The 14,585-nt window shown below is 42.5% G+C and overlaps 1 protein-coding gene across 1 annotated transcript in view; it reads left to right on the top strand.

The window, feature by feature from the left end:
• The window catches only part of LOC134341542 (deleted in malignant brain tumors 1 protein-like), a 59,345-nt gene that overhangs the window by 25,698 nt on the left and 19,062 nt on the right, over nucleotides 1-14,585 (top strand). The window contains exons 6-8 of the mRNA XM_063039410.1: nucleotides 3,272-3,583; nucleotides 7,989-8,303; nucleotides 8,933-9,247. Of these exons, the coding sequence (XP_062895480.1) occupies nucleotides 3,272-3,583; nucleotides 7,989-8,303; nucleotides 8,933-9,247 (942 nt within the window). The remainder of the gene's footprint in view (nucleotides 1-3,271; nucleotides 3,584-7,988; nucleotides 8,304-8,932; nucleotides 9,248-14,585) is intronic.

Genomic DNA, 14,585 nt, shown 5'->3' on the forward strand with positions numbered 1-14,585 from the left:
CAAATAACCTGACTTTGTCCAACCAAGCAGATACCACTGCCAAGAAGGCCAACCAGCGCCGTTACTTCCCGAGAAATCTAAAGAAATTTGGTCTGTCCCCTAAAACCCTCACTAATTTTTATAGATGCACCGCAGTAAGCATTCTTCTAGGGTGCAACACAACCTGGTATGAACGTTGTCCTGTCCAAGACCAAAAGAAGCTGCAGAAGATCGTGAACACGCTGCAGCACATGAAACAAACCATTGTTCCGTCCGTGGACTCACTTCACACCGCACGCTGTCGGAGCAGTACTGCCAGGATAATCAAGGACTCGACCCACCCAGCCAACACACTCTTCGTCCCTCTTCCTTCCGGAAGAAGGCTCAGGAACTTGAAGACTCGTACGGCCAGATTTCGGAACAGTTTCTTTCCAGCTGTGATAAGACTGCTGAACGGATTCTGACCCGGATCTGGGCCATACCCGCCAAATATCCGGACCTGCCTCTCGTTTTTTTTTGCACTACCTTACTTCTCATTTTTCTATTTTCTATTTATGATTTATAATTTAATTTTTTATTATTTACTAATTTTAACTATTTTTAATATTTTAATATTTAATATTTGTCATCCAGGGAGTGTGGAGCGCAGATTCAAATATCGCTGTAATGGGTGTACGTTCTAGTACTAATTTTATGGCGACAATAAAGTATAAAGTAGTATCATCCGGACCTGCCTCTCGTTTTTTTTTGCACTACCTTACTTTCCCTTTTCTATTTATTATCTATAATTTATTTGTTTTTTTTTATTATATTTAATATCGATTTGTACTCCAGGCAGAGTGAAGAGCAGAAACAAATATCGCTGTGATGATTGTACGCTCTAGCATCAATTGTTTGGCGAAAATGAAGTAAAGTAAAGAAAGAGGATGAATAGCAAGGAACGCGCTAGGTAGGTGAGAAGCCATAAGAGGCCAGAATGGGGAACTGAAGACGAGGGGAGGGGAAGCGACTTCTTTTAACTCCAAGGAGAAATCCATATTTATGCCTTCGGCATAAAATCTACAAGACCGGCAGACAAGGTTTTGTTACTTCACCCGGAATGTGTCCACATCGTGGCACAAGTGGACGGTCATGTTGCAATGGGAGTTGGAATTAAATTGTTGGCCTGTCGGGAAGTTCTGTTGCGAGAGTGAAAAATTAGCTGCACATTGACGAGGTCTCACTGATGTAGCGGAGGCAGCAGAGAAACAACAGTTACAATAGACCTTGTAAATGTTACCTTACCTGATGGACTCGTTGCAGCCTTTAATGGAGGGGAGGAAGGAGGTCAATGAACAAGTGCAGAATTTTGGCTGCTTGTCGGGATAAATGCCCAGAGAATGGTTAGAGGGGAGGGATAACTGGAGAAGGGAACTACGGAGGAAGCGATGTCTGTGGAAAGAGCCGTGTGCCTACTTAGAACGGGAGGCATAAAAATTAATTTAGTAATAGGGACCCTTTAGAGATGGAAGAAGTTACGAAAATCATATGTTGGATGTGAAGCTTCAGCGCTACCTGATTTCATCGCTAGGGGGCAGAATCACGGCATTTTTTTTCCAATGCAGGGGCCACCGTAAATATAGAACCCACGTATAAGATGACAGACGACTTGTAAAAATGTACAGATGGACGAAGTACGAGAATCTTTTGGAATGGCGCTTTTGTAGAAAAGGTTGAGGAAAATGGAATAAATATAAACAAATTGACAACATTCGCCAACCATTATTTCTTTGAATAACAGTGCAGTCGGATAAACAGGCGATTCTTCTTCCCATCAAATCCTGATCAATGGAGAATGAGGAGAAGATGGCGGCCCGACACGGCTTGTGCGGCCACTCCGGTGAATGATATCTGTAATCTGTCAAGTAGGATGTCATGCACAATCCTTATTTGATGGAGACAGACGTGAGAGAGCGGAGGAACATCTAGAGAAACTTCTGAAATGCCTTCTTCGCTGCCGCAGCTACTGTGTGATCCAGAATCTCCGGAGGGGAAGGCCCTGAGTCATCGGCTTTGCTGATTGCTCGGCGGGGGACGGGGTCGAAGCTGTCGGCAGAGATGGTGCTCGGTGCTCGGTGTCGAAGGGCTGGTCGGAGACTCGAAGTTTTCGGACGGACTCAGAGTCGGCTGTGGTCGGGTGCTTCCAATGCGCCGACAGTTGTCGGTGCCTGAAGGTCTCTGGCAGAGAGAGTTTCTCCCTTTTGCCGCCTGCTATCGGGACTATCGGGAGTTTTTTGGAACTTTGAGACTTTTTTTTTACCGTTCTCATGGTCTGCTCTTTATCAATTTATGGTATTGCTTTGCACTGCTGTAACTACATGGTAGAATTATGTGGTCTTGTCAGTGTTTGTCTTTGGTTTGTCCTGTTGTTTTTTGTGATATCACTCTGGAGGAACATTGTATCAATTCTTAATGCATGCATGCATTTCTAAATGACAATAAACAAGGGCAGAGTGTCCTAATAATCTAATACAGTAATCTAATCTAATCTAATGCAGTCAGTCCTGATTTAACTTCATTACCGTGTTTGCATTCATCACCTTTGTAGAATTCTAAATAAGAAATATTGAAAGTGGACTGCTAATTTTTAACAATGGTCTCTTCGTCGAAAATCTTGACTTAATTTCATCAGATTTATTTCATGTTTGAAGTATTTGTCTTCTATATATAATGATTAGTTCATTTTTTTTTCTATACACATTTTTCAGTGAATACTTGGCTCCGGCACAGCGTGACGTTGGGGAAGTAAAAGTATTTTTTTTTAATTCTTTTTCCCTGTATTCCCTTTGAGTAAAATGAATGATGCTTTTGGAATTCTGATGCAAACGTCACCATAACTGAAATTAAAGATGATAATGATAATGATGATGATGATGATGATGATGATGATAATAATAATGATAATAATGATAATAATAATAATAATAATAATAATAATAATAATAATGTTCTTACTTTTTTCCTTAATTACAATAATATCCTCTGGAAATTATAATTTCCTCTGATAAAAAGAGAATATAAAAATAATAGGAATAAACGTGTTAAGAATCTATTATCTGGCATTAATTAACCACCAAAGAGAGAAAGTAATTTTGATACTCAGTTCCGATATCCCATTATGAAACTTGGACGTGGAAGACAATGTCATCTGTTTGAGAACCAATTGGGACTTTATATACAATGAAAGCAAGAGGAATTCGCTGCCCATTGTTCAAATGTTCTTTTTCCTAACTGTGCTTCATATCTTCCTCAGACCACCGAGTTCCAAGATTGGTGTCTGGAAATGATGAATGCTCTGGAAGACTGGAAGTGCAGTTTGGAGAAACCTGGAAAACGGTGTGTGATCTGCACTGGGATATGGCTGATGCCAGCGTGGTGTGCCGTCAACTTCAATGTGGAGTCGCTGTTGCTGTACGGGGAGGAGCTTATTTTGGAGAAGGAGCAGGACATGTATGGACTGATGCCTTTGAATGTCAGGGTAATGAGTCGAGGCTATGGGACTGTCCATTTTCTTCAGGAGCTCATCGTTGCACCCATGAGAATGATGTCAGTGTGATCTGCTCTGGTGAGTACCTAGGATCCAAGTATTTATTATCGACATTTTTCCCATTAGCGATTTGCAAATTGCATCAGCAGAGGACAGTTCGATATGATTTTCATCTGACATTGACGGACAGATTAAGAGGGTGATATTGCTGGAAGAATAAAATAACGATTGACTTCAATTTGGGTTTCGACGAAAGAAATTAACATATTTGAAGATTTCAATAAGTTGAAACAAATATCACCAACAAAAGCGTAGCATGCAGCGTTATTATAAATTAAACAATCATTATTGCAGTAGAAAATATATAAAAAATGAAAAATGGTGTTTCCTTGAGAAATTGAGTGCGAAGTACATGCCGGAAATTTTCTCAGCACGCCTTTCAAATTATATCATACACCTTAACGTGAAAATTAATAATTCGAAGAAATTTAATGATACTGAATTTTGTCATGTGCCTAAATACAGACATAAAGCTGATTAAACGTTAAAATGCGCAGCAGGCTTTGAGGCTACATGATGGCTATCTCTATTAACAAAAAACAATCAAATATTGTTTATTTCCGTACTGATACTTTGATGGATTATTGAATATTGCCCAAAACATTTCCCCTTTCTTCTTTAAGGAAACACACAGATGAATTGGTGCGGAACTGTAGATAAATACAAACCATTGTTTTTGCAGCACAACTTCCCAGCATGCATTTGCACCAGTATAGAATATACATGATTATAGCGAGATAACTTGTTGCAAAAGCGTCGGAATTTACTGCTACAAATTTAGCCATAACGACTGTAAAAATGACAAAATCCCCCGCAGAAGAGTAAATAAAATATCAACTATATAGCTGTTAGTTGAACGACAGATGGCTTGTGAATTCCCCATAGTTTATAATTATCAGCGTACACTTTGTTGGCCCTAACGTGAATAACAGCTTGAAAGTTGCTTATGAACCTAAGAAATGAGTCGCCAGTGAAGGAGACAAACAGAATTAAAGAATTGAAAATACACTTGGACTAAGATGTTAACTGTCCTGTGCTGTCACCAGTGGGATCATCAGTTGATCTGCCACCTGTCTTCCGGAGTTTCGGCCCGCTTATAATCAAGACTCCCTCGAGGTGCTGGGCCAGCAGTGCTAAAGCATCACCTCCCACTGGTGAGCTTCAAAACTTGGCAAACAACAGGAATTCTGCAGATGCTGGAAATTCAAGCAACACACACAAAGTTGCTGGTGGGCACAGCAGGCCAGGCAGCATATCTAGGAAGAGGTACAGTCGACGTTTCAGGCCGAGACCCTTCGTCAGGATTAACGGAAGGTAGAGTTAGTAAGAGATTTGAAAGTGGGAGGGGGAGGGGGAGATCCAAAATGATAGGAGAAGACAGGAGGGGGAGGGATGGAGCCAAGAGCTGGACAGGTGATTGGCAAAGAGGATTCGAGAGGATTTTCCACACATTCTTTCTCTCACTCTCCTTTTTCTCCTCTGTCCCTCTGACTATACCCCTTGCCCATCCTCTGCGTCCACCCCCACCACCTTGTCTTTCTTCCCGGACCTCCTGTCGCATGATCCTCTCGTATCCCCTTTGCCAATCACCTGTCCTGCTCTTGGCTCCATCCCTCCCCCTCCTGTCGTCTCCTATCATTTTGGATATCCCCCTCCCCCTCCCACTTTCAAATCTCTTACTAACTCTTCCTTCAGTTATTCCTGACGAAGAGTCTCGGCCTGCTGCGTACACCAGCAACTTTGATGTGTGTTGCTTAAAAACTTGGCATCTGCCTCTATCAGAGTTGTTCCATCCAACAGATAGTCTACTCTTCGGGTGCCTATGTAACTTACTGAAGGGTTTGCAAAAGATGTATAACATATAACCATATAACCATACAGCAATTACAGCAGGGAAACAGGCCAGATCGGCCCTTCTAGTCCGTGCCAAACTCTTACTCTCACCTAGTCCCACCGACCTGCACTCATCCCGTAACCCTCCATTCCTTCCCTGTCCATATATCTATCCAATTTAACTTTAAACGAAAACATCGAACATGCCTCAACCACTTCTGCTGGAAGCTCGTTCCACACAGCTACCACTCTCTGAGTAAAGAAGTTCCCCCTCATGTTACCCCTAAACTTTTGCCCTTTAACTCTCAACTCATGTCCTCTTGTTAGAATCTCCCCCACTCCCAATGGAAAAAAGCCTATCCACGTCAACTCTACCTATCCCTCTCATAATTTTAAATACCTTTCTCAAGTCCCCCTCAACTTTCTACGTTCCAAAGAATAAAGACCGACTGGAATAAATACGCTGTCCAACTATCTGCCCCTCTGGACGTATTTGGTCCACACCCATGCTGATCCTGTCTCTGCTGCCTCAGCTACAGCCCTGCTGGTTGCCTTGATCTCTCTTCTAGTAAAGCCGAGGTCACGCAGCCACTTCTGGAAAGTGAACGCAATAAAGCCACGGCAACCTACTTCGAATGGATAGCATGAGACATTCCCCCGTCTGTCGCTGCACTCTGACATTAATTCTGCATACTTGGTTAACTTGTGCTCATGGGCTTCAACGCTCTTGTTTTCACAGTGGACTGTGAGTTCACGAATAACCACTTCTCTACTGGTGTCAGACCATGCGATTATATCTGGGCGCAATATGGTGAAAGTTATTTGCCTCGGGAAATTGCCTTTCCCATCCAGGTCAGCATTGACACACCAGTCATTGGCTGAATAAAGTCTGCTTGATCGTGGGCTTGCGCTGTACACCCTTGACTTGGAGCCTTCTTTCACAAATGATATGCGGTGTTCTGTGCAGCATGGGGCATGAGATAAGTTGTTCTGCAGTACTCTCTGCTCAACCGCTTCTGTTACAACTTTGAGAACGGTGTTATGTCTCCAAGTGTACATGGTGCAGGAAGGATTGACTCTGCATGCAATCAAAATATGTTGAAGTGTTCCCTTCTCGCCGCAAGCAGCACATCTGTCTGTCTTATCTTCATGCCAGGTGCTGAGGTTGGCAGGTGCTGGGAGCAGATCGTACTCTGCTCTACATAGAAAAGAAACGCGGAGCGGTTCCATCTGCCACAGAACATTCCAAGATAGATGTCGTTGTTCAACGCTTTCCCATCAGGTCCAAGCCCCCTGTTTGGCCAGGCCAGCTGTTTTAGCTGACCTCTTCTCCTCTTCTACCTCTCGTATTTCCTGTGTTACAAGCTCACGGCGCCCCTCACCTGTAGAAGACAACCACCACCTGTGGGCTGTCCAGCCAAGTCCCTGGCGGCCTAGCTGGGTAGCCCCAACCCTCTCCTTGTGCTTCAATCTAGGCTCTGCCTCATCAATTGCTGCATGGGCTGACAACTTCCTGCCTGATCTCACAACCGGCTGGGTGTTGTTGATGACAGGGTCTTTTGAGTCTCGAAGCATCATGAATATCTTACCTTGGATACCTTGACCTCTTCAACAAGGGATTACACTGGGACGGTAAGCTTTGTCTGGCTGCTGTGGATGGCAACATTGGTGAGGCTGCTCGGTACTCTAAGCCACTTCTTCACATACTTTTTGATCTTCCGTTACATTGCATAACGATTGGAAACATGATAAAAACCTCAGCAGAAGAATAAATAAAATATCAACTATATGGCTGCTAGTTCAAAGACAGATGCCTTGTGAATTCCCCGTAATTTATAATCATCAGCGGACATTTTGTTGGTGCCTAACGTGAATGACAACTTGAAAGTTGCTTATTAACCTCAGAAATGAGTCGTCAGTGAAAGAAACAAACATGAAAATAGATAATGGAAAAGTGCAAAGAAAATATACATCACAAGCAAAGACTAACATCAATTTAATCGCCAATAACGAAAGAGAAAATCGAAAATGCCCCTTCTGAGTGCACAATATCTGATTGCACGAAGTATCCTCAAATATTACATGTAAATAGATAGATAAGAGATAGATAAATAAATAAATATGATGCATATGCATATCGTCCACTGAGTGGGCAAGAACAGCATGGGTGGAATATGGTGCTGAATAATGGTATTTTCAACTTCGACAAAATATAACATTTAGAGTGATGGGCATGGAACTGTGAACGATCAACAAAATCAGGAGTACTGAAGAGAGATCAGGCAAGGAAACACTTTTTCACCTGCATGGCCCAATGTTTGAAACAATGGCATTGATTTTGTTATAAACCTACAAAAACGCGAGATTCCTGTCGTGGTGTATGCAGATTATTCACAACACTTAAAAAATGCATTGGTAAAAATGATTGTGTGTCAATCAGATAAAAAAAAAACGGTCTGCATCGTGCCATACTCTTAATTTCGCGAAGCTCTGCCGAGCAGATGCCCTGGATAGCGGTCCGATCCTGTGCAATTCTTTTAATTAGTTTATGTTGACATTAATTAACTGAATTCAATTATTAATACAACAGGGAATTCTGTAGCACGACTCGTTGATGGGGACAACAGATGTTCTGGCCGGGTGGAAATTCAGCACGGGGACCAGTGGGGAACACTTTGTGATGAATACTTCAGCTTGGAAGATGCTGCCGTGGTCTGTGAACAGCTACAGTGTGGTGCAGTAAAGGCAACTCCCAGAGATGCATACTTTGGCACAGGAAACGGGCCAGTGTGGAAAGATAACTACATTTGTTTGGGCAATGAGTCCCGATTAGCTGATTGCCAAGTCTCAGCGTGGAGTCAGATCAGCTGTTCGCGTGGAAATGACGCCAGCCTGATCTGCACCGGTGAGTTGTTGAAACATTAGTCTGAATGAAACCTTTCTTTGGTCGTAGAGATATCCATAACAGAGACAAACAAAAAAAAAATAAAATAAAAAAAATAAGAAACAATCGAATGTATCCAAAGTTTTCTGGCAAAACTATGTCACGAATCTAAATTTTTGTGGCAACAGTCTGCGTTTGCAATTCGGACTGTTTTATTTTGGATACTTAGACCTTGAGTACACAGTGAATAAAACTAAAATTTGAAGAGAAATTATTGGAAAGTGTAGAGAATTATGTCAATTGTTGTTTCCAGATAGTAATTTTTGTACCATTTTAAAATCTGTAAAAATAAAGATGTAATATTTGCAGGTGAGTTAAGTCATATTATAAACTGTCGAAAAAGAACAATGAATTATATTAAAATTTTAAATGGCTCTCTTTATGTTCGGCGAGTAAGAATAATACCTGGGACCTCTACGTGTGTGTCTTTTTTTATCCTGCGGAGGGAGAAGAGATGTTAAGTGGCTTCTGGGGTGATTGGCTTGTAGGAAATCAGTATATAAACTAATATTTGCCGCTAATAGCTGAAAGTATCCGGGATTTAATTGAGTAATTATTAACTGTTTTACACAATCTCATCCATATTGTAGATGAAATGTGGTCTGTGCGGCTGACCGAAGGGGGAAGCCGCTGCGACGGCCAGGTGGAGGTTTATGATAATGGCAGTTGGAGCAGAATACAGGATAACTTTTGGACTATCAATGAAGCCAATGTCGTTTGTAAGCAACTGCGTTGCGGTGTGGCCACATCCTCCTACATCGCCTCGGGGTACAAAGGGAAAGAAGGGCCCGTGTGGGTGACCGACCTTCAGTGTGAAGGAAGCGAATCTCATCTCCAAAATTGCAGTGCTTCCATATTCAATCGGTCTTTCTCTGACTTCATCGGCGTTGGCGTCCTGTGTTCAGGTGAATAGCATGAAACGTGGAAATTGTAATTTGTAATATAGTGTGACTATTAATTATATATAGAGCTAAATTTAGAAATACTGAGACTTGCAGGTATTTATATCTCCATTTGTCTCCTCAAATCGGCGTTGACAATCATATTTCCCCTTGCAGGGTTTCCAATTTATATACCCACCCACAGCTCCTAAGGCAGCTCCGCTCCTGAAATGTACGTGCGAATTTATTGTAATCAATTAACCTACTAGCTAGTACAAGGTGGGAAGGTGCATAGAAAACTGAACACGATGAATAAAAACGCATTTATCTGGGCAAAATGTGCAAAATTCGCATAGAAATTCAGCATATATTCTGCTTCGCCGGAACTACAAATTTGCTGCATATTTTTTCAACGATTCATTCATAATTTAGGATGTATACTGAACGGGATCGTCCTGGCAGTTCAACAATTTTGCTATTGATTACAATTAAATACCAGGAGTTCTACCTGCCTTCTTTTTCTCTCTCTCTCTCTCTCTCTCTCTCTCTCCCCCCCTCACACACACACATCTTTCTTTCTCTCTCTCTCTCTCTCGCTCGCTCTCTCTCTCTTCTTTCTCTCTCTCTCTCCCCCTCTCTCTCTCTCTGCCCCCGCCCCCTCTTCCTTCTTCCCTCAGTATTATTGCTAGTCCCCTTGTTTATCATTTTCAAAATCAGACTTCCATTCAGGTCTGAAAATATGATGATTTAAGTTAAAGCAGTGACACAATAAAGAGCCGTGAGGTACTGTTACAGCTTGGCCAGACTCCACTTGGTCTACTCTGTTAAGTTCTGGTTACCTTACTGCAAAGTAAATGCGGGAACTATCGACAGAGTGCAAAGGAGATTTACGAGGGTTTTGCCCAGATTGGAGAGTGTGCCTCATGTGAATAGGTTGTGTGAACTCGGCCTTTTCTTCTTTGAGTGAAGGGGGACGAGGAGGTGACCATAGAGGTGTATACAATGATTATAGGAAATATATTTTGGGTCATTTGTTCGGAGTTAAATGGAACTACAACGGGGTAATGTTTGAAGGTTCTTTGGAAGTAGATACAGAGGGGGTGGAAGGGGTAAGTTTTTTACAGAGAGTGATGGGTGCATGAAATGCACTGCTGGTGATGGATGGGGATACAATAGGGTCTTTTCAGAAACTCTTAGATAGGTACATTATGTTTAGGAAAATAGACGGCTATGTGTTTGGGCATTTATAGGCAGTTTATACAGAAGGTTACATGCCAGATATAACTGTTTTCTTCGTTCTGTGCTCTAAAAAGAGGAAATTGAGCATTTAGTTGAACAAGGAAGGGATTCTGGAGGGGGAATTTAAGAGAAGAAATTTGCAAAGAAATGCAAAACGAGGCGATGGTACTGACGCCTGGCATTATTTCTGATCGGAACCATTAGGGATAAAGACTCAAATAAATGTTCAGATACGACGGAAATAATTGTATTTTACTTCTAATATTTTTCGCTACATCTTTTAAAGAAGTAATTTGGTGATATTTTTGTCCGTGTACTAATACCATTTTTCATGGATTTTTTTTCTGTGCATCAGTATGTCTAGTTGCCAGGAGTGTCGGAGAGAGATCAATTTTGTGATATTAATTCTGAACCAACATCAATTGTTTGTTACATTCTCGGAACACCATCATTTATAACAGAATCCAACACTTTCCAAACCACTGACGATCGGTAAACTGGACTATAATTCTCTTTCCTTTGCCTTCCTCCCTTCTTATAGTGATATTTGCAATCTTCCCCTCCTCCAGGACCATACCAAGGTAGATACTTTACATAGACAATAGGTGCAGGAGAAGGCCAACCGGCCCCTCGAGCCCGCACCGCCATTCAGTATGATCATGGCTGATCATTCAACTCAGAAATGCTTTCTCTTCATACCCCCGATCCCTTTAGTGACAGGGGCCATATCTAACTCCCTCTTAAATATAGCCAATGAACTGGTCTCAACTGTTTCCTGTTTTAGAGAATTCCAGAGATTCACCACTCTCTGTGTGAAGAAGTTTTTCCTCATCTCCGTCCTAAAAGGCTTCCCCTTTATCCTCAAACTGTGACCACTCGTTCTGGACTTCCCCAATATCGGGAACAATCTTCCTGCATCTAGCCTGTCCAATCCCATAGAATGTTATACATTTCAATAAGATCACGCCCCCCGCCCCCCGTCTTCTAAATTCCAGCGAGTATAAGCCTAGTGGATCCAATCTTTCATCATATGAAAGTCCTGCCATCCCAGGAATCAATCTGGTGAACCTTCTTTGTACTCCCTCTATGGCAAGATTGTCTTTCCTCAGATTAGGGGACCAAAACTGCACACAATACTCCAGGTGTGGTCTCACCAAGGCCTTGTACAACTGCAGTAGAACCTCCCTGCTCCTGTACTCGAATCCTCTTGCTATGAATGCCAGCATACCATTCGCCTTTTTCACCGCTTGCTGTACCTGCATGCCCACTTTCAATGACTGGTGTACAATACACCCAAGTCTTATTGCACCTCCGTTTTTTCTAATCGGCCACCATTCAGATAATAATCGGTTTTCCTGTTCTTGCCACAAAAGTGGATAACCTCACATTTATCCACATTAAATTGCATCTGCCATGAATTTGCCCAGTCACCTAACCTATCCAAGTCACCCTGCATCCTCTTAGCATCCTCCACACAACTCACACTGCCGCCCAGCTTCGTGTCATCTGCAAACTTTGAGATGCTGCATTTAATTCCCTCGTCTAAATTATTAATATATATATAAGGTGAAGTGATTCTTGAAAGGTCACGACCAAAGCATCTGTAATCTGTTCTGCAACCTCTCTCCGAATTCTGGGATATAGTCCATTTGGTCCAGGTGACTTCAGACCTTTGAGTTTGCCAAGCATTTCTCCTTTGAAATGACACTCTCTCCTGCGAACTGATATTCACAGGTTACTGGCACACAGCTGGTGCCTTCACAGTACACCCCAGATGCAAAGTACATATTAAGCTCATCTGCCAATTTTTATCTCAAATTCCCACCTCATCAGCGTCATTTTCCCGTGGTCTAATACGAGCGTTCATCTTCCTTTCCCTCTTCATACAACTGAAGAAAACACAACTTACGGGATCCATTTTTTAATATTATCGGCTAGTCTGCGCTCATAGTTCATGTTTCTTTTATAGCTTTTTTGGATGCCTTTGTTGAAATTTAAGAGCTTCCCAATCATCCAATTTCCGACTCAATTTTTCTACTTCATTTACCATTTCCTTGGCTTTTATGCAGTCCATAACTTTCTTTTGCCAGACACAGTTGCCTACCCCTGCCAATTGAGTATTTCTTCCTTTCTGCGACATATCTACCCTGCCTGTCCTGCCCAGAAATTTCAGCCTTTTCTCATCTGCTGTCATCGCCGCCAGAACATTCCTCCGATCCACCTGCGTAATTCTTAATTTGTCGTTCGTGTAATTTATATATTCGGATATATAACTGAGGAAAACTGTCGTTGCATGACCAGACCAGATTTCGGTAAATCTGATTTCGTGGTCGCCCTTCTCGTACCTGCAGACAAGCAGACAAGCTCTATATATTTGGACAGCAAAGGGGACGTCGGGGGAGGCAAAAGCGACGGCTATGGGATGCTTCTCTTCGGAGGACTGAGCAGAGTTGAAGAACATATCGATGTATCTGAATGACAACACCGAGGTTCTCACATACTTCATATAATTAATTATAGATGAGTGTGGACGTACAGAATCACTCAGAATCTTTCGCAAAACGAAAAATTAGATGAAACATGAAGACCGGTGAGCAAGAAAGTTACAGGTGGCCGTAGTACTTTATGCAGGAAGAAATGTTAAAGGAGAAGGGGATTTCCACACTAAGCATGAACCATAGAAACATAGAAACATAGAAAAGCTACAGCATAATAACAGCTGCTTAAACCCACAAAGCAGTGCCGAAAATGTCCTTACCCTAGAAATTACATTGAGTTAGCTATAGCCCTCTATTTTCCTGAGCTCCATGTACCTGTCCAGAAGTCTCTTAAAAGGCCCTATCGTTTTCGTCATCACCACCGTCGCCGGCAGCCGATTCCAAACACTCACCACTCTCTGCGTTAAAAAAAAACAATTGACCCATGTCATCTCCTCTGTAACTAGCCCAGGCAACGTCCTTGTAAGTCTCCTCTGCACCCTTTCTATGATTTTCACATGTTTCCTGTAGTGAGGCGACCAGAACTGAGCACAGTACTTCAAGAGGGGTCTGACCAGGTTCCTATATAGCTGCAACATTACCTGTCGGCTCCCAAACTCAGTCTTACGATTTATGAAGGCCAATGCACCGTAATCTTACTTAACCACAGAGTCAAACTGCCCAGCACCCTGATTGTCTAATGGACTCGGACCCCAAGATCCCTCTGATACTCGGCCCTGCCGATAGTCTTACCATTAATACTATATTCTGCTATTGTATTCGATCTACCCACCAAAATGAACCATCTTACATTTATCTAAGTTGAACTCTATCTGCCACTTCTCAGCCCAGTTTTACATCCTATCAATGTACCGCTGTAACCTCTGACAACCCCCCACACTATCCACAACACTCCCAACCTTTGTGTCATCAGCAATATTACTAACCCATCCCTCCACTTCCTCATTCACAGCATTTATAAGATTCACGAAGAGTAGGGGCCCAACAGATCCCTGAGGCACCCCGCTGGTCACTGAATCCACAAAGCAATGTCCCCTCGGATCCCCTGTCTCCTTATTTACTCATTAAGCTTTTCATCGTGTACTTTTTTAAATGCCTTGCTGAAATCCATGAAGCAAGCTCGACCATTTTGGACGGGTTTGCACAAAGTAAAATCAAGCGACGTAATGGAGAAAAGCTTCGCTTCCAGATGGGCTCAATCCACTTTATGCCCACTTTGACTGTCAGAACATGGACGAGCCATCAAGTATTCCCGGAGCCCCCGATAATTCTGTGATTCAAGTCTGTGAGGCTGACATGCAGTTAGCGTTCATGAGGGTAAACTCACCAAAAGCATACGGCCCAGAAGGGATAGCTGGCCAACTAGTTCAGAACTGAGCTGATCAACTGCCTATCGTGCTCTTTCGCATCTTGCTTCGGCAGTCGGATGTGGCCACCAACTTCAAGTATACTTCACAGACCGGTTTCTTAGGAGAACCTGATGATCTGCCTGAATAACTGTCTGTCAGTTACAATGGCAGCAACAATGAGGAAGTGTTTTAAGAATTTGCTAATGGGACATATCAACTTCTGCCTCAGAGGAGACTTGGCCGGCTCAAATTTACCTGCCGGAGCAACAGGTCCAC

The sequence above is a fragment of the Mobula hypostoma genome, unplaced genomic scaffold (assembly GCF_963921235.1).
Source record: "Mobula hypostoma unplaced genomic scaffold, sMobHyp1.1 scaffold_36, whole genome shotgun sequence".
NCBI classification, from domain to species: domain Eukaryota; kingdom Metazoa; phylum Chordata; class Chondrichthyes; order Myliobatiformes; family Myliobatidae; genus Mobula; species Mobula hypostoma.